This window comes from Vulpes vulpes, chromosome 1 (genome assembly GCF_048418805.1).
Source record: "Vulpes vulpes isolate BD-2025 chromosome 1, VulVul3, whole genome shotgun sequence".
NCBI lineage: Eukaryota > Metazoa > Chordata > Mammalia > Carnivora > Canidae > Vulpes > Vulpes vulpes.
The window spans coordinates 15,454,945-15,473,139 of record NC_132780.1 but is presented as its reverse complement, the minus strand read 5'-3'; the positions used below and the strand labels follow the sequence as shown (position 1 = coordinate 15,473,139).

The following is an 18,195-nucleotide window of genomic DNA, read 5'->3' as shown; positions in this document are numbered from 1 at the left end:
TCTCTCTCATGAATAAATAAATAAAATCTTAAAAAAAAAAAAAAGTTTTGTCTCCCCCCTCCAACCCCACCCCAGCACCTCCTATGTGTTATAACAGGGACGTTTTGGGTTATGTAGTATGTGATGAACAGCAAAATGCACCTACATTCTTTTTCTTGTTTTCAGTTCTAAAGTTTCCATTTGATTTTTACTTTTTACTTTTAAAGATTGCAGACCTGGTAAAGTTCTCCATCCTTTCCTCGTTTCTGAATGTATAGTTATTTCACTAATAACTCCCCATATCAGAATGTCCAGCTCTCTTGGCTAGTTTTCCCTTGGCTTTCATCAATTCAAGTTTTCTTTCTAGAATGCCTAAGGATTTTTGAATAGATGCTGAGCCATCCCAGGAGCTCAGTCTGTTTCACTTGTGGCCTTCCTCCAATATGGTGGAACTCTGGGGATCTCCAGCATGGCCACTACCCCTACAGGGTGTGAACCCCAACCTGCTTCCTCCAGAACTGCAAGGCTGCTGCCACCTCAGTAGCCTCTGGCTACTGCTTTCTGATGAGTCCTTTGGAGGGACTTGCACGGATAAGCAAGGTAGCAGCTGGCAAATGCCTTGAAGGAAAATTGCACATACATCTGGGGGCTTGGTGCCCATCTGGAAATTCTGCCCTCAAGTCCAAGCTATGCAGTCCAACCTGTGTGAATTCAGCCCAGTGGACTGCCACTTTTGAGTCCATCCCCCCAACGCTAAACCAGCAAATGCCCTCAAAGAAAAAGGGGCAGTATATATGAATTTCACCTGTGTGCTCTCCTTTTCTTAGGCATCAGACACCCTCAAGCCAAGCTACCCAGTGCCTTCAACAAGCTGCTTTTACAGATTTTGTCCAGTCTTTATGTAAATAGCCTGTGCCACACTAGTCCAAAACACTTCTTCACAATTACGGAAGTTCAGGTGCAGTATCCTGGTATCTATGAGGATATACTAGAGGCATCAACTTCTTTTTTACTCCCAAAGTTCTTCCTTCCAGGACCAGGTGTCCATTTAGCTTGTGGTCTCCTGCTGCCAAATTTTCTCAACTGGCTGTCATCTTTGTATGCTTATGAAGACTGAGGCAGTTAAAAAGCATCATCCTTGAGCCAGATTTAATAGACAGGCTGTCTTTGGGTTATCAGGCGAAGTTTGCCTTTAGACTTAGAAACTTCTCAAAGACAAAAATAGGTCCCAAAATTGCCTAGGCTGCAAACGCCCAACTCCTAGGCATCCTGAGTGCTGAAATGCAGGGCAACTGTTCCGGGCAGATTGTGGAGTCAGCTACGTTTATTGTACTTGCAATTGTGGTCTCGAGCCCCCCCCTGGGGTTCTGCAAAGCTGACTGGCTTCCTTCTCAAGCAGCTACCACTCTTAAGGGTTGTCACCATCACCTTATCTGATCGTCGGTAAATGGCTGCCATCTCCACTGCTGACAGAACCTCTCCTATTTCTTGTTAATCCTCCACTGTCACTGGCAAGTATGAAGATACTCATGGTCAACTTCCTATCATGAATCGCAGGCCCTTTGCCCCTCCTGCAGATGTTCTGCAGCCTGTGCTCCTACTTCATCTCCTCAGCCCTTTCCCCGCTCTACAACTCAGCTTCCCTTTCAAACAAACTTGCAGCTTCCACCAATCGAGTGTCTAGAGCCCTATCCAGCCACCGAGACCTGAGTAGGGATGGTGCCCCAGGGAATGTATGGAAGATGTTTAAAAAAAAAAAAAATCACAAAAGGATCAAAAACCCTAACAGAAGGAACCCTTAGAGCACCTCCTTATTCCATTTTAAGGTCTGGTATAGTCCCGGTAGCCCCAGCCTTAGGTCACAAAGCCCAAGTTCTCAGCAGGCCCAGGACACAACCAAAGTAGAGCTATCAACAGTCAGGTGATGACCTTCTGGGGAAGGCAAAGAGCAGTGAAAAAGAAACCAAGGTGCTCATTATCAACAGGAAATTAATTTTATTTTTAAATCCAAGGGGCCAGAACAAATAAGGAGACTCCTACCCTTGGCTGGCAAACTTAGGTGGTGGCCAAGAAGATTGGGGGAGAGGATGACAGCAAATGGGTGGGTAGGAACACGTCCAAATAAAACAGTGGGGGAGGCCCTCTTCACTCTGGTGCAGCCTCCATCAAATACCCGTTCTCCGGAGCAAGATACCCATCACCTCCCTCAGACTCCATGTACATGTCTCGGCTTTCGTTGCCCAGACCCTCCAGCCCGTTGTCCTGGCCACCACCACCCCCACCTCGGGCCTCATCCCTGCCCCGTTCACCACCCCGCTCCCCCCGCTTGTGCTCGCGATCCCGGTCTCGATCGCGGTCCCGACGCCGCTCTCGCTCGCTCCGGTGGCTCCGACGTCGTTCCCGGTCACGATCCCGACCCTTCTCCTCTGGACCATCAGGGCCATCAGGACCCAGCTCCCCAGGAGGCCCATCGTCAGGGGGCGCATCACCGGCCTCAGAGGGCTCCGCCATGTCACCGCCACCACCGCCGCCACGCAGCTCCTCCTTGCGCTCGCGCTCCCGTCGTGCCCGTTCTCGGCTCCGGCTACTTCGCCGCTTCCGTTCCCGGTCCTTGTCCTTGCTCCGCTCCCTGGAGCGCCTCCGCTCCTCCTTGTCACGACTCCGTGAGCGCCGCCGCCGGTCCCGAGAGCGGGAGCGTCGCCGTTCTCGCTCCTTGTCTCGCTCGCGGCTTCGTTCCCTGCGCTCCCGCTCACGGTCCCGGTCCCGGTCCCTGTGGGGAAGCGGGGAGGGGCCGGGCCTGGATGAGGTGGGCAGAGGTTTGCGGCAGGGTTCCCCATGTGACCACCCCCAGCCCAGGAAACCAGCTGCCTAATCTTACCTCTCATCGTAGCGGGAAGTATCGTCCCGGCCTGAATGCCGGATGTTCACGTCAGCCCCGCCTCTTCTGGTCCCGCCTAGGCCACCTCCTGGGGTGGGGGCAGGCGAGAGAGGGTCAGTCTGGGTAGCTGGCTTAGGGAAGGGAAACGAGGGGCACCAAACAGCAAAGGAAAGGACTGCAACCACCTCTGTGAGGTGCACTTTTAACAGGACAACCGTGCGTCAAAGACACATGAAGACCGTCACCAAGTGCCCAATGGGAAACACCTGCAAGTTCACACTTGAACTTGCACTCCAAAGCGCAGATCCCTAACTGCTAGGTACCACAGAGCGGCCAAACCCTTTCCCCTCAGCTGCCTCCTCCCACCAACCAAAGCCACTGACCTTTTTTTTTCTTTAAGACTTTGAGACAGAGCCAGCATGAGGGGTGGGAGTGTGTGGAGGGGCAGAAGATGGGGACAAGCAGACTCCCCACTGAGCAGGGAGCTCAACTCCAGGACACAGAGATCATGACCTGAGCCGAAGGCTGACTCCTGACTGTGCCACCCAGGCACGCCAAGCCAATAAACTTTTTAACTGAAAATGTGATCTGCCTCAAAACCTCCAATGGTTTCCCAATGCTCACCTTTCAAACCAGGAGCCTCTGGTTCTTTACATTCTGGGCTATTCTCAATCTCTTTTCCGCCCTAGTTTGGGGGATCATTCATCTCTTTCTCTAGAATCTTACCTTCCTGTGGAGTGAACTTGTTCATCCTTTATGTGTCAGCCCATACATCACTTCTTCAGGAAGCCTTCCCTGACCTACCAGATTAAGCTGTTCTCCACTATATACTCACAGCCCACATACATTTCCTTCCTGAACCTTTAAGGGGGAGCTTCACATTTCCTACATCTGTGTGAGCTGAGCAATGCCTGCCTCTCCCGGCAGCCTGTGACGCACTGTCAAAGTCAGACTACATCTGGCTCTGCTCGTTGTAACCAGTGTGTGGTATAGCACCCAGAATATAAAAGTCTATGTACTGTCATCAAATAACTGACTGAACAACTCTAAGAGGAAACAAAGGACTCCTTCCTTCTTCAGATGAGAAAACAAAGACAGTCGCTTATCCACAGGGACTTGGCAACGAAGGTGTAGAACTGGAACAGGACTGCCGGCTGACTTCAGAACTTGGCCCTCTCGTGCACCCTTCTGCACCACACTAACCAGAAGAAAGCTTCAGTGAGGCAGGCCCGAGTTCCATATAAGGAAATGACTTTTCGCAGTGCTGGTGAAAAAGGAGAAAGGCTGCTTGGAGAGCAGACATTCTAACCAGGACAGGCAACTGATCAGGCATCTGGAACATTACACGTATGGCAAACAGACCACTGTCTTCAATTTTCAGGTCATGATCCAACTATGGAACCCATCTTCAATTTGATGGGTTGGAACCAACACATTAAAAAAAAAAAAGAAAAAAGTAAAATACTAGTATACACTGCCCGTAGGAAAGATAATTACTATTCATAAAACTTCTGTTTTGGATACTTTTCCACAGATATATACTGGGTCAGGATGTAGTGAGTACTGCTATGCCAAAGTCTGAATGTCAAATGAACTACAAGATTCTGGGATTCCAAGATTCTACAACAGAAAATAGCAGACTATGAAAAACTCACTCCACCCTCAAGAAATGAGGGCGATAAGAACCTATTACTGTTTCAAGACTCGGCAGGTGAGTGTGTAGTCTACGCTGCACAGGCAAGTCCAAGGTGACCATCTTTATTGGAGAACTGTCACTCACCCCCTGCAGGAGTAGGTCCTTAACATGCATGTTTAGATGGCAGGACAGCAGCCCCAGGTCCAGGCCCAATGAAGAGCCACTCAGATCCAACCCCCCGGAAGTATAGAGACTCACCAAGACTAGGTGGAGCACTCACGGGACCAGTGCAGGGAAACACAGAAGAGACCAGTCTGCACAGAGAGTAGACATGAAGCTGCTGCGATGCCAAAGGTGGCTCCTGACAGGCTTAAGATCTAGCTACCAAGTCCTCGAGGCCCACTGGCATCACACATCTCTGGCCTCCAAAGGACCTCCAGGATTCTCTATCAATAAGGCTCCCTTTATGTTTTAAAAACCTCAAATGTATTTCTGATACTTAAAATCAAACTGATTTTGACACAGTAACAATCAGAGAGAGACACAGGCCATCTGTCTTGCTCCTGACTAAAAATGTGGTACATAGCTGGTAATCAAAGAATAAACAAATGAGGGGATTCCTGGGTGGCTCAGCGGTTTACCACCTGCCTTCGGCCCAGGGCGTGATCCTGGAGTCTGGGGATCGAGTCCCACATCGGGATCCCTGCATGGAGCCTGCTACTCCCTCTGCCTGTGTGTCTCTGCCTCTCTCTGTGTCTCTCATGAATAAATAAATAAAAATCTTAAAAAAAAAAAAAAGAATAAACAAATGAGCAAGAGTCAAGAATAAGTAGATGAGAGAGTGACATTTACAAGCCCTGTCACATGCCACATGCCAATCTAGGCATCTAGGCATCTGATATGCTGAGCTCAGTGAACTCTTGAGGTTAGCCCCAATTTCTACAATAAGGAAAGTGAAGCAGGGAAATCCACCAACTAGTAGTACACAAGCTGATATTTGATCCCACACTCGCCTCTCCAGACAGTGCTCCCACTCCTAATCAGTAAACCAGAATGAGAAGTCAGCCACCAGGAACGATAATGATGGTGACAAGAGAAGAGGAGCTGGAGGGAGCAAGGGAGGACGTGATGAGCGGCCAGGCAAGCAAAAAGGAGAAGGGAAGACAGCAAGCAGCAGAGGATGCATAAAAAAGTACAGGCCCACCAAGGCTCAGCCAGGGCAGGAAGTGCTCACCTAGCCGCCGGGGCCGCCAGCCCTTCACAGTTCGGCCCCTCTCCACGTCCACAAGGACTCTCCGGCCATCAATCTTCTTGCCGTCTGCGTGCTTGTAAGCGGCTGCAACAGATGCGGGGAGGGGGAAGGGGGAGGAGTCCCCAGAGGGTCCTCTAGTCAGGACAGTGCCCAGCTCTGCAGCATCCCCACCCTCACGTCCCCATCAACACACTGTGCACACACACGTGCGTGCACGCGCACACACACACGCACACCAGCCAGCCAGTCAAAACTGACAGCCAGACCAACCCTCTCCCAAACCAGGAGGGGCCTGCTCCATCTCGGCACCTGTGTATCATCCCCCAATCACGGTTGTGGGGAGCAAGACGACCCAACCACCCTCTCCTGGGCTCCCAGGCCCTTCCCTACTCCCATTCGACGGAGCAGCCCCCTCCTGCCCAGGCGGCCAAAGTTGCTGCAAAGAAACTGGAGGTTAACTTAAGGCTGGACTCTGCTGTGGGGGAGGGCTCCTCCACAACCCCAGGCATGCACCCTAAAACATCATGCTGGGGGAGGAGGCCCAGCTGGGCCGCTCTGCACCCCAGTTCACACCGGTTTTCCTTTTTGCTTTTTGTTTTTTTTTGGAGGGGGGGGGCGGAGGTGAGCATGGGGAGAACAGACATCAGAACAGAAAATGAACCAGAAAAGGGTGGGAGAAATTTTTAGGAGATGACAGGGAGCAGAAGGGTGGGTTATGGTGCTCCCAGGGGGCCTGGAGGGGCCCCCCTACAGCAGCTAGGGCAGAGGGAAAGTGGAGGAAGGTATGGGAGGCGTGCGGTGCTACTGACAATTCCTGCCTTACCTGAGCCGACTGACTGCCACCCAATCCCAGCCCCCATTCCATCTCTCCCTCCACTCCCCCAGCTCAACACAAGCTGGGCTGGGAGGCCAACCCCAGCCGGAGCCTCTTGGGAAGGGTGAGGAGTAGAGGGGGAGATTCAGGAAGAGGCATATTCCTGCTCTTGGGCAGGGCACAGCGATGGGCAGGCCCGATCCCAGGCCTGTCTCCCATGGGGCATCAGGAGGGCAAAAAAGTCCGTTTCCCACCCCCAGCCCTGGCCTAGGGGGTTGTCCTCAACCAACCACAATACCCTGCCCCGCCCCAGCCCTCTCCCCCCCAAATAACAACCAGAGGAAGAGAAAAAGGTGCCATTTACCGATGCCGGCCTTGCGGGTGTCCAAACCGAGCGGGATGGGGGGGGCTCGGCAACTCCTGGGGGCCTGGCGAGGAGGCGGGCTTCCCGGGGGGGGACACGGGACCGCTTACCTGGAGCCCCCAAGCTTACCTGAGCACGCGCACAGACCCCACACCCACCACCATAGGGTCAGCTAAAGCTACAGGGAAGGGAAATGGGGGGGTTCTAGGGAGCCACAGAGAGGGAGAGGAACCACATCTCCTGCACCACCTGGAGACAGGCAGAGGCAGTGGTGGACCCCAAAGAAACCTCACGGAGGCCTTGAAAGAGGGGGAGACAAGGATTAACATCAAGTCTAGGAGCTAGTAATGCCCTGGGACTACCTTGTTGAATTTAAAAAGAAGGCTGGGGAGGCCTCAGCAAAACTGTCGGCCCTCACCTTTCCCAGTAAAGTCCACACTGAACTAGGCACACGCCCCACCCTCCTCGCAGCACGTGGAAGGACTTCTCCACTTTGGATTCTACACTCCCTCCCACCACCTGCCACTCAAAGGCTGGCACATAAGGGACAGCCTGGGGATGGGGGGTCCAGGAGATGGAGTGCTGCCCGTGATCTGGAGGAGGGGCCACTTGGCCCCCCCAAACCCAGAGGAGGGTATTGGGGGAAAGGGATTTAAGGACCGGGAGCACAGTCGAGCAAAGGAACCCTGCTCTGGTTCAATGTCCCAAACCCCAGAAGAGGCCCAACCCAGGAGTACCAACAAAGAAATCATGTGACATGTGTACTTCTAGGCTTCTCTTTCTCTCCCTCTCTTAGGTCTCTAGACAGTGGAAGGGTCCTAAGTAAAATCTACAACACCGTCAGCTACTTGCAGCCTGTCACTCAATCCCTCCCTCACCCCAATCCCCAATTCCATGCACTCTGCAGAGCCGCTGGGCACCACAGCCCTCTTAGTAGGCCTCAACCATGATAAGGCAGACAGAAAATGGGCACAGCAACCCGAGTCTAGCAACCAAAAAGATTCTCCAGGGCCACCACAGTGACAGCCCCACAGAAGCATGGGGGCAGGCAGCAAAGGGTTGAAGGGTTCCACACGAAGCCCTCACCCTCGTGCATCCCGTTTCAGTATTCCTGTAACCTTGCCGCTGACATCGTGAAGCCAGGTAAGTCAGGGGTGGGGCAGAGCCCAGTTGGAGAGGCCAGCAGCCTTTCCCATCAGGGTTCATCCTTTCCTTCCTGGGATCAGCAAGATTATCAGAGAGCATATGTGGATTGGGGGGAAGGGGTGGCAGAAGGGACAAGGGGCACCCAAACCAGGAAAGGGCTGTGGGTGCGGGAAGGCTGAGGGGGCGACTGGGGATGGGAAGAGGGACGCCTCACTGCTCCTGAGCTGCCTGGCTAAGCTGGGCTGGTGTGCGGTGCTGAGTGATCTTACCCATGATACAAACCCTTATACCAACCATACACTGAGGTGTTGTAAGGGGAGCGTAAGCATCAGCTGCAAGCCAGCTGCGTGGTGGCTGCAGTGACAATAAGAACAGTCAATTAATACGGCGGCCCCTGGACACGCCGCAGCCCTGCCCGCCCCCACCCACCCATCCCTGCCCATGTGGACGCCGCCGCAGCCTCAAAGGGGGCTTTGGAGATGGGGGGCAGGCGCTGAACACGCCTACCAACCCATTGCCCATTGAGGAACAGGGTGGGGGGCCAGGGGTGGGGAGGCAGAGGGTCGGGTGGCCCAGCCCCAGCTTTGCTGGGGGGGAAAAGAGGGCAGGTTCAAAGGCCAGTCCTCATTCCAACCTGGCCGCCCCCAATTCTGGTGGGGGGAATGGGGAGAGGCTCCCCGAACATCCGACCCCTTCCCCCCACCTCCAGCTGGCCCCAGCCCCCACCCAGTTCCCTCCTTGCCCCTGAGGTTCAACGTGTGACACTTACCTCCCCAGGTTCACACACACACACACGTTGTGGGGGATTTTGGTTTTTGTTTTTTAAAAAACACGTATATAAAAAAAAAAAAGATATATCAGAACAGAGGGAGGAGGAGAAGAGACATCGCTAATGTCAGGTTTGGCAGGGTGGGGGGTGGGGACAGACGACGGGAAGGGGCTGGGCAGCATAGAGAGAGAGGGTCAGAGGGCAGGACTCAGGCCGGAGGTACTCACAATGCATGTCTCGCTCATGTTCATACTCGATGAAGGCATAGCCGCGGGGCTTTCCTGACCGCTTACTGTAGACCATGTGTATCTGGGGGGAGGCAGGCAAAGATTAGTTCTCAGGAAAGGAAATCCCACCCATTCAATCGCAGAGCCTACGTGCCAGGCCCTGGGCTAGCTCCTGCCAGCGACAGATGTCTCAGACCCCTCTCCCTGTCCTCAAGAGCCCAGAGTGACTAATGCTCTCATCGTACTGGGCTCAGCAGTGTTTGTGCACAATGATCTCCAGCCATCACTATTGCCCAGAGCACTCCAGTGACTTCAATTCAATGAATTCAAGACATGTCAGTTAAACATAAAGCCTTGCCCTAAAATGAGAATCAGCACACACATTTATACTTTGTCTCTAAAGGGCCAGACAACAGATATTTTCAGCTCAGAGGGCCTTACAATCTGTCCAATTACCGGACTGCCTTACACCAACAGCAGCCACAGGCGATAGTGAACAAATGGGCTTGACTGGTTACCAATAAACCTTTATTTACAAATAGTTTGTAGTTTGCTGACCCATACCCTAAATCGACAAAAAAGCAGCGGTTACTTCCTAATTTTACTCCTGCTACCCAAGGTCTGCTGCATAGAAATGTAGTCAATTTGTAAATGCAGGCCACGGCTTCTGAAGCCCCAACATGATGGGATGCATCCTCAGGGCCAAGAGCCAGCCTTCTCCCTCCCTGCACCCTGTTCCAATTCAAGCAGCCCAGACCCCAGTCCACTCACTCTTTTGATGGGTCCATATACCTCGAACTCTCTCCGGAGCTTGGATTCTGTTGTGTCATAGTTCTACCAGGAGGCAGATACAAAGTTAAGTGGGAGAAACAAGCTGTCCCAAAGCCCTCAGAATGTTCCAGAACTTAGCCTACTGTCCACTGTCCCAAACCCAAACTCTCACCAGCCCCGGGTTCTAGGCTCCTCTGGGGCTCCAGGGGTGGGGAGCTGGGGACTCACCACTCTAGCCACAAAGAGAGTCTTGAAGGCATCACCCTGAGCATTGGGATCATTGTGAGGGTCCCCTGTGCAGGAAGAACAGAATGGCTAAGTACAAGGTGTCAACAGTCTCATTTGGCAAGACAGACACAGAAAATGGGTGGAGGCCCATTTGCTAGAAGAAAACCGTTGTGACTTAGAGACCTCGGGCATACTCCTCTCTCCAGTTTCCCTAGAGCACAGTGGCCTTTATGTGAGTAGCCAATTTAGGCTGATGGGGAAAGGGGCTAGGCAACCTCAAGCTCACTGGATAGGGCTGGCCTGAACGCAATTTCAGACCTACACATGCTACAGCTCCAGTCCCTTCTAGGGGAAGACTGGGCTTCTCTGCAGAGGCAGCCTGATCACTCCAGGTGCCCAGTTTCCTTCCTCACCTGCAGGGCCACACTGCCACCCGCTGGCATAGCAGGCAACTGCAGCTCACAGAGAAACCTTAAAGGCTGATGGAGGGCTGGGAGGGAAGCCAGGAGTGCCCCAGCCTCCAGCCTTGCTTTCTTCCCTTTGTACTATGGCCTCTGTGCCTCAGGAAGAAACCAAGGGCACAAGATACTGATCAGATTCTTACTCCCGCAAGGCCACTGAGGAATAACTGTCTCCACAGACAGAAGCCGAGATCTATTATAAAACCAATTCCAAAAGTGATTCTTATGGCTCAGGCCTGGGAAGAAGTCCTTTTCACAGACTATGGCGACCCAGTCACATACAATGGCCCTTGACTCCTGCCAGGGCCCCAGTGGCACCCTGACCACCACTCAGTGGAGGCGTTTCTTCTGTGACACAGTGTCACCTTAGAATGACCTGCTATATTGTGGAGAATATGAGAAAAGAAACATTAATAATGTATTGCCCACGTGCTTAGGTCAGGCACTGTGCTAGATGTGGAGAGTCCATCATTTTGCAAATGGAAACAAAACTAGCCCCTGATGCATGGAAGAAGAAAAAGCATCAGATCAGCAAAGAGGCCAAGCCCCGCTCTATAGCCCAGCCTGGCCTCATGGGCCAGGGGCTCCATGATAAATACTTAGGCCCTAGCTAGCTCCTTAAGAAGACATTCTAGATATTACCAGAAGCCAGAGAAATAAAACTACAGGTCTGTTTTCTGTGAGAGGGCGACACTGCAAACCTAAATGAAGTGCAAAGTGATTTTAGAGAATTTACTAAAAAGCAGAGGATGGAGCCCACATATAAAAGAATAACTACCTGGAAACTGATGGTAGCTTTTGATGATGACGCTGTCTTTGAGCCTGCCCCTCCGGTTGTTCACCCTACTTCATCCCCCTGTGCTGCGATTTTCTGTGCCCCAGTATTTCAGCCTGCACTGGGCGGCTCTCATCTATTCACCCAACAGGTACCTGTTAAGTACTAGCAAGTCATAAGGTGTCAGGGATTCAAGAATGAGCCAGACAAAAAAGGGCCCACAGGTGTGACTAAAGGCAAAAGCTACTGCAACTGAATCAAGGGTACCCTTTACCTGAAAAGAACACATCAGCAAAATGACGGTGGCAGAAAACTACAGGTGGCCAGTAGCTCACTGGTTGGCGCCATTAAGTACACACCCTCATGGCACTCCACTGTGCAGGCAACTCAACTCTCAAGAAATCTTTGGCTAAAAGGATCATCGAGATAGCAACCCAGAGTGAGGACTCAAAGAACTATACTGGGCGGGGGCAGAGGAGAGGGAACCTCATGAGACACTTGGGATGGTAGGGAAAGCACCTCAGAACTCTCTTGGTAAGCATACTAGGCCTCAACAAGCCTCGATTTTCCTCGTCTTATAATTAGGAGTAATGACCCCTGCCAGGCTTGGAAGCTAGAAGAAATCAGTGATGTGAAGCACACCAACTGCTTTGCAAGGGACAAGGTCCCCTCGAAGGGTTGCCGTTAACTGCAACTAGGCACAGTAAGCTTCCGTAGTTGGGGAGAGAGGCTCTCAGGAGCATAAAATCCTTAACGTACCTGATCCATACTTTTCTTCCCAATTACACCAAAGTCCACACACTCAAGGAAGTAGAGAACAATAGAAGCCCCTAGTATCCAGCTTCAATTATCAACACTTGGCCACATTCATTTCATCTATACCCCCATCCTGCCAAAATAATTAAATCAGACCCCAGATATGCCATTTCTATCTCAAAGAGACTTTTTTTTTTTAATTTTAATTTATTTATGATAGTCACAGAGAGAGAGCGGGGGCAGAGACACAGGCAGAGGGAGAAGCAGGCTCCATGCACCGGGAGCCCGACGTGGGATTCGATCCCGGGTCTCCAGGATCGCGCCCTGGGCCAAAGGCAGGCGCCAAACCGCTGCGCCACCCAGGGATCCCCTCACAGAGACTTTTTAAGGAACCAGAAGCACTTTACTACTACTGCACCTAAACATGTTAACGTCAGTTCCTTTACCTGGGACCTGGTGTTCAAATACCAATTGTTTCAAAACTGGATTTTTAGAGTCAGCTCATTTAAATCTGGACCCAAACAAGCTCCACACGTATCATGTAGTTGACAGAGCTTTTGATTCTTTAATCCATAGAGTCCACTCCCTGTGCCCTTTTCCCCTTATCATTTGTTGGTTAAAGAAAACTTGTAAAACTTGAGTTACAAGTTTGTTTCAAGCAACTTCCCACACTCTGAATTTGGTTGACTGCACCTTTGTGGTGTTGTTTAATGTATCAAGACCCAAATTCTTAAAGAGTGGAAAATAACTTCCAAGGGGACAAGTGACTTACCCAAGGCCATCTGGCTGCAAGTGGCAGAACTGGGGTTAAAAACACACATCGGTCAGACCATAAGGCCTGTGCCCTAGTAACGGAGTGAAAAGACTTCCCAGACTAACTGCTGCCAACAATTCTGTGTGCCAGGTCCTACAGGGGCAGGGACCATGATCGTAAGAAGATCCTATCTGAATCCTGCTCTCTTGGAGCAACCGTGACCCTACAGTGGAGAGATATTATCTTCAAATCCCTGAAGCGGACTGAAGTGACCAACCTGCAGGACGACTCAGGGTTTTCAGCAAACAAGGTGACTTAACCTGAGCAAGAAGTCATGAAAGGCTTCCTTGGAAAGTGACAGCTGAACGGGGATATGAAGGGCTGCTGCACATAAACCAAGGTATCGTCACAGATGGGGGAACAGCCTGGGCAAAAGCCCAATGACAGGAGACCATCCAACAAGAACAAAGCATAAGAGGCGGCAGCTATGGCTGGAGTGGGAGGGGAGCATGGTCTGCAACATGTCTAGAAGCGTGGGCAGAAAAGAGACTTTGGACTTTATGCCTAAAGCAAAAGCAAACTGTTAGCATAAAAAGGTAGAGTTGTACTTAAAAAAGAAAGACCCAAAGAACTTGACAGAGACATAGATGTAGATAAACCAGTTGGTCTATTACTGTGTATGCAGGCAGGAGGGGACTTGGGTGGTGGTGAACATGGAGAGAAGGGTCAGATTTGGAACATTCAGAGAGTAACAGGGACAGGTCATGATGACAGGCTGGGGAAAAGAGGGGGGAAAAAGTGTTAAAAATAAACTGGGTGGCCAACAATAAAAATCATGACTTGCAAGAGTGCATGGCCATGTTCCACTGAAGAAAACATCCAAGGAGACCAAGGTAGTAGGAGGAGGAAATTCTGAATGTGGTTTGGACACTGAGTCTGAGATGCCTCCAAGAACAGGCAAGAAAGCAATTGTAGTGAGTCAGTACTCAGACGGCTGTCAGCTAGGTATTCAAGTCTTTAGATGTTAGGCATCTGGGGGCCTTGCATCGTGTTGGCCAGGAGTCTGCTTGCAATCCTCTCCCTCTGCCCCTCCTCCTATTCAAGTGTAAGCTCTCTCAGATTAAATATTTAAAAAAGAAAAAGAAGAAAAAAAAGATGATGATGATGTGAAGCATCTGCATAATTGCCCTGAGGAAACATGCCACTCCAGGGAATAAGGTTCAAAGAGACAGGATTCACCAGTCTCACAGGTGTAGAAGGAAAGCCCAAGTCTTCTGATTATAAAGGCCTTGCTCTAACAAAAAAGGACTACCTGAGATTGATGTGACCTTCTTGTGAAGTCTGGCTAATGGCTATAATGTGTTTGGTCCCGTGTTTCAATCCTTCCTGTACCTGCAAGGGATGGAAAATCCCTAGCACAAAGGTCAAGGAGTGAAAGTGGAGCCGTAACTGCTTCACTGCTTCAGCCCATGACACTAAACTGGGTTGTGATGGCCCCTCTGAGTGTTCTCTCCTGTAGGACACAGGGTCCTAGGTCCTAAGGCTCCCTCTCACCAACCCAGACCCCACGCTGTACTCCTTAAATGCCTCAACCAAACACGGTGTTTGGCCAACTTTGTAAACTCAAAAAAGTGAACCATCCCACCTTCCCAAATTAGAGACCTGGGGTGGATCAGTGGGAAAGAAAAGCAAAAGGGTCTGAGGAAGAGATGGGAGAGGAAGAGAAACTTACACATTTTTAGCTCTGTCTCCACTTCCTGCTGTCGCCGTTCAATCTTTTCTCGTCTCTGTCAGGAGAAAAGTGGACAACTAACTGAATGCAGATGGAAGTGCCCTGATATCAGGAAACATGCTAGAAAGTGGCAAAAAAAGATGTGGGGCCAAGAGGTGCAAATTATGTACCTTCCTCTCCATGCGTTCCTCCCGGGTTTCTGCTCGAGTCGGGGGAGGGGCATCTCGAGGGTCCTAGGAAAAAGAAGAGGTGACAGGTGGGGAGGGACAGGGAGTTGCAAGGGACACCCATCCAGGAAACATTAAGCACCTCACCCGCTCACCTCCCCCTCCCCACCCACCACACACAAGCAAACATGGGACACCTCCCAGACCAATGGACCTGGGGGAATAACAAAGATCAAAAGCACAATCCATGAACCAATGCTGTCCTCAAACTGTTGCTGGTCTGTGACAAGAGAGGTACAGAAATAAGAACTCAGAAACTTCTATAGCAACGAAATAGAATAGTTTTATACCTACTAAACTTAATAAAAATCTAATTTTTTATTCTATAATTTTTAAAGATACTAAGAGTCAAAATAACTTTGTATTTATCAACATCATCACTCTGCAGAAAATTAATCCTTTATCACAGGTGGAGATTGGGACCAGGGCTGAAGCCAAAGGAGCTGACAGAACAGTTCAGAAGCAGTAACTGGACACCTTCTGAGGACCAGGACAGTTCTCGAAGGGCTCACCAACCGCTCATTAAACTGTAACTACCACATGACCTGCATCATCAAGGATGCCACGGGCCTGTAGCCATTAAATTAGATTAATTAGCTAATAACGTTTCCAAAGGACCGGTTCACCAAGGGTGGCAAATCCTACTAAAGAATCCATCAGTCTTCTGTTATCTCTCCACTAACTTCTGCTCTGCAGCTTCCTCCACCTTCAGCTGCCCTTTCTTATTTGACACCGGAACTTTCCCTTCAGACTTCTGGCTGTGTGCCAGCATTTCTCAGGTGTGCTCTGATGCACCTCTTTTTAAGTATATGTGTTGCCAAAGCGATCACTCTGATGCACCTCTGATGCTGTTTTCCCCATTTTACTAATGAAAAGACTGAGGCCCAGAAGCCATAGTCACATATTTGTGTTTACCCTGCAATTGCAGAGCTGAAATCTTCAAGCCGATACAAACACCATCCTATTAATAACAAAACCGGTAAACATGGTAATACTGACAATTGCGGACTACTTGGTGCCAAGCCCTGTGCCGAGTTTTGCAGTTAATTAATTCCCTGCCAATGTTATGAGGAAAATACTATTAATCCCTTGCAAAAATGAAGAAATCCACTAAGAGCATACACCACTTGCCCAAAGTCACAGCTGATAAATGGTTTGTGCCAAGGACTACCTGACTCCAGAGCCTTAATCCTCAACTGCTAGTTACTCAATTTCCACAAAAACCCTAGGAAGAATGCATTACCAACCCCATTTAAAACAGAGGATCAAAAAAGTCCCCTAACTAAATTGCACAGCTAGAAAAAGTCTAGAAACTGGACTCCCAAATCCAGCTCCCCGGCCCCCAGAACCCAAACCACAAGTCTGCTCAGTGAACTCACCTCAAATTCTCGGATGTAGGGTGCAATGCCACAGTAAGGTTGATTGTGGTGTTTTTCATGTGGCAGTTTCTCCAAGGGTGGCAGGTATGGGATAGGATCACGGGGAGCAAAGAGGGCCAGAAGGTTGGGCGGCAGGAACTGGGTCATCTTGCCAAGTCTGAGAGCAGAAGCAGGACAGCCTTATGTTAGGGTGACTGGGTAGAGATGAGGCCTCTATAATCCCTTGACTCCCAAGAAAGAGCTAGAGGAGCAAGATCGCAGCATGCAAACAGATTCTGTAAGAGCATGGATGGATTGTAAAGAAAACAAAGACTGAAAAAGTTCTGATTAGTTAAGTCTCAAAGTCCCGAGCAAGAAGACGGGGGGGGGGGGGGGGGGGGTGCGAGGGGGGGGGCGGGTGCTGAGAGGTTCCTTGGGAGCCTGCGGGGAACTCGATTCTTACGAGAGAGGTCCAAAGCAATGGCGGCTGGGGGTCTCGCACCCCTGAAAAACAGGTTACGGGGGCGGGAGTAGCAGGAAGTCTCCAATCAAGGGAAGAGGCTCAAAAGCAACAAGCCCCTCGAGCCAGGGGCTTGTGGGTAATAGATCCAGGCCCCCCACCGGCGAAAAGAATTGTGGGTAAGGGTCCAGGCCAGAGCGGAGTCGAGGAGAAAAAGGCAACACGCCGCAAAGGCCTGTGGGAAAGGGACCGCGGGAGAGCTGCGGGAAGAGGGCCTAGGTTCCCAGAGGACTCTGGGTAAGGGTGCAGAGAGGTGCGGTGGCGCGGGAAGGGGGCCCGGCCGCGGGGAAAAGACTGGGGCCCGCCGCAGGGGATTATGGGTAGCGGCTCCGCACCCGGTAAGGCCAGTCAGTCACACTTACCCGCCGCGCGGCGCCCTCCTCGGCCTGGCGACGGTCCGGGGGCTCGCGGCGGCTGCGGCGGCCCCTCAGCAGCAGAGGCTCCTGCTCTGACTTCGACTCTGGCGGCGTCTGCGTCTGTCTACCTCCGTCGCCCGCCCAGCGCGCGGACCAGACCGCTGCTCACGAGCCCGCGCGGCCTCGGCTCGCGACAGGGGCAAGGGGTGGGACCAGCCCCAAATCCCTCCGCCAGCCGCGCTGCGCACGCGCCCCGCGATTAAGCCCAACCCATACACAGGGACCTGGCGCCGACGCGGGCACTGCGCACGCGCCAGGTCATTTCCCCGCCCCCGGGCACCGTAAACTCCTTTATTGCAGCCGCCTGCAGGCCTCAGTGCGCACGCGGGTACCGCACCAAGCAGTAACCCTTTCCACCTTGCGCCCCTGAGTCCAACTGCCTCTAAGCGCGAGACTCCTCGATGCTCCGCCCCAACACACTTCCCGGATCTTGTACGCATGCGTGTGATGTCGTGTACGATAAAATACCCCTCCGCCGCCTGGCAAAGAGTCCCTACGTGAGTGGTGTCATTACGTTGACGTCTAACCTGTTAAATCAGTAACTGTTCGTCCGGCGGCTAATGTGTGCTAGACGCTGTTTGAGCTCTGAAGATCTAGTACCTGAGGAAGGCAAAGTCTTTTTTTTATTGCAGCTTACATTGTATGGGAGGAGATGACAAAGGCATTTTAAAAGAATATATTTGGGGGGAATCCCTGGGTGGCTCGGCGGTTTGGCTCCTGCCTTTGGCCCAGGGCGCGATCCTGGAGTCCCGGAATCGAGTCCCGTGTCAGGCTCCCGGCATGGAGCCTGCTTCTCCTTATTTCTGTGTCTCTGCCTCTCTCTTTCTCTATATATATCTATTATTTTTTTATTTTTTTTATTCTTTATTTTTATTTATTTATGATAGTCACACAGAGAGAGAGAGAGAGAGAGAGGCAGAGACATAGGCAGAGGGAGAAGCAGGCTCCATGCACCGGGAGTCCGATGTGGGATTCGATCCCGGGTCTCCAGGATCGCGCCCTGGGCCAAAGGCAGGCGCCAAACCGCTACGCCACCCAGGGATCTCTATCTATCTATTAATTAATTAATCCCCTCTGCCTGTGTCTCTGCCTCTCTCTGTGTGTCTCTCATGAATAAATCAATAAAATATTT

At 51.3% G+C, this 18,195-nt stretch overlaps 1 protein-coding gene across 4 annotated transcripts; it reads right to left on the bottom strand.

The window, feature by feature from the left end:
* Window positions 1–1,951: 1,951 nt before the first annotated feature.
* SNRNP70 (small nuclear ribonucleoprotein U1 subunit 70) lies at window positions 1,952–17,488 on the bottom strand. 4 transcript variants are annotated; one of them, XM_026014063.2, is made up of 10 exons: window positions 17,010–17,488; window positions 16,149–16,305; window positions 14,713–14,775; window positions 14,543–14,597; window positions 10,065–10,129; window positions 9,837–9,899; window positions 9,066–9,147; window positions 5,728–5,829; window positions 2,858–2,945; window positions 1,952–2,776 (listed from the first exon to the last, which is right to left on the bottom strand). In XM_026014063.2, the coding sequence occupies exons 2-10, from the start codon at window positions 16,293–16,295 to the stop codon at window positions 2,125–2,127; spliced, it is 1,317 nt and encodes a 438-aa protein (XP_025869848.1). In that variant the 5' UTR covers window positions 16,296–16,305; window positions 17,010–17,488; the 3' UTR covers window positions 1,952–2,124. The 4 variants fall into 4 exon arrangements, with proteins under 4 accessions (XP_025869848.1, XP_025869851.1, XP_072612925.1 ...); XM_026014066.2 differs by having other exon boundaries at window positions 1,952–2,749; XM_072756824.1 differs by lacking the exon at window positions 17,010–17,488 and adding an exon at window positions 16,591–17,001 and having other exon boundaries at window positions 1,952–2,749.
* Window positions 17,489–18,195: the final 707 nt, after the last annotated feature.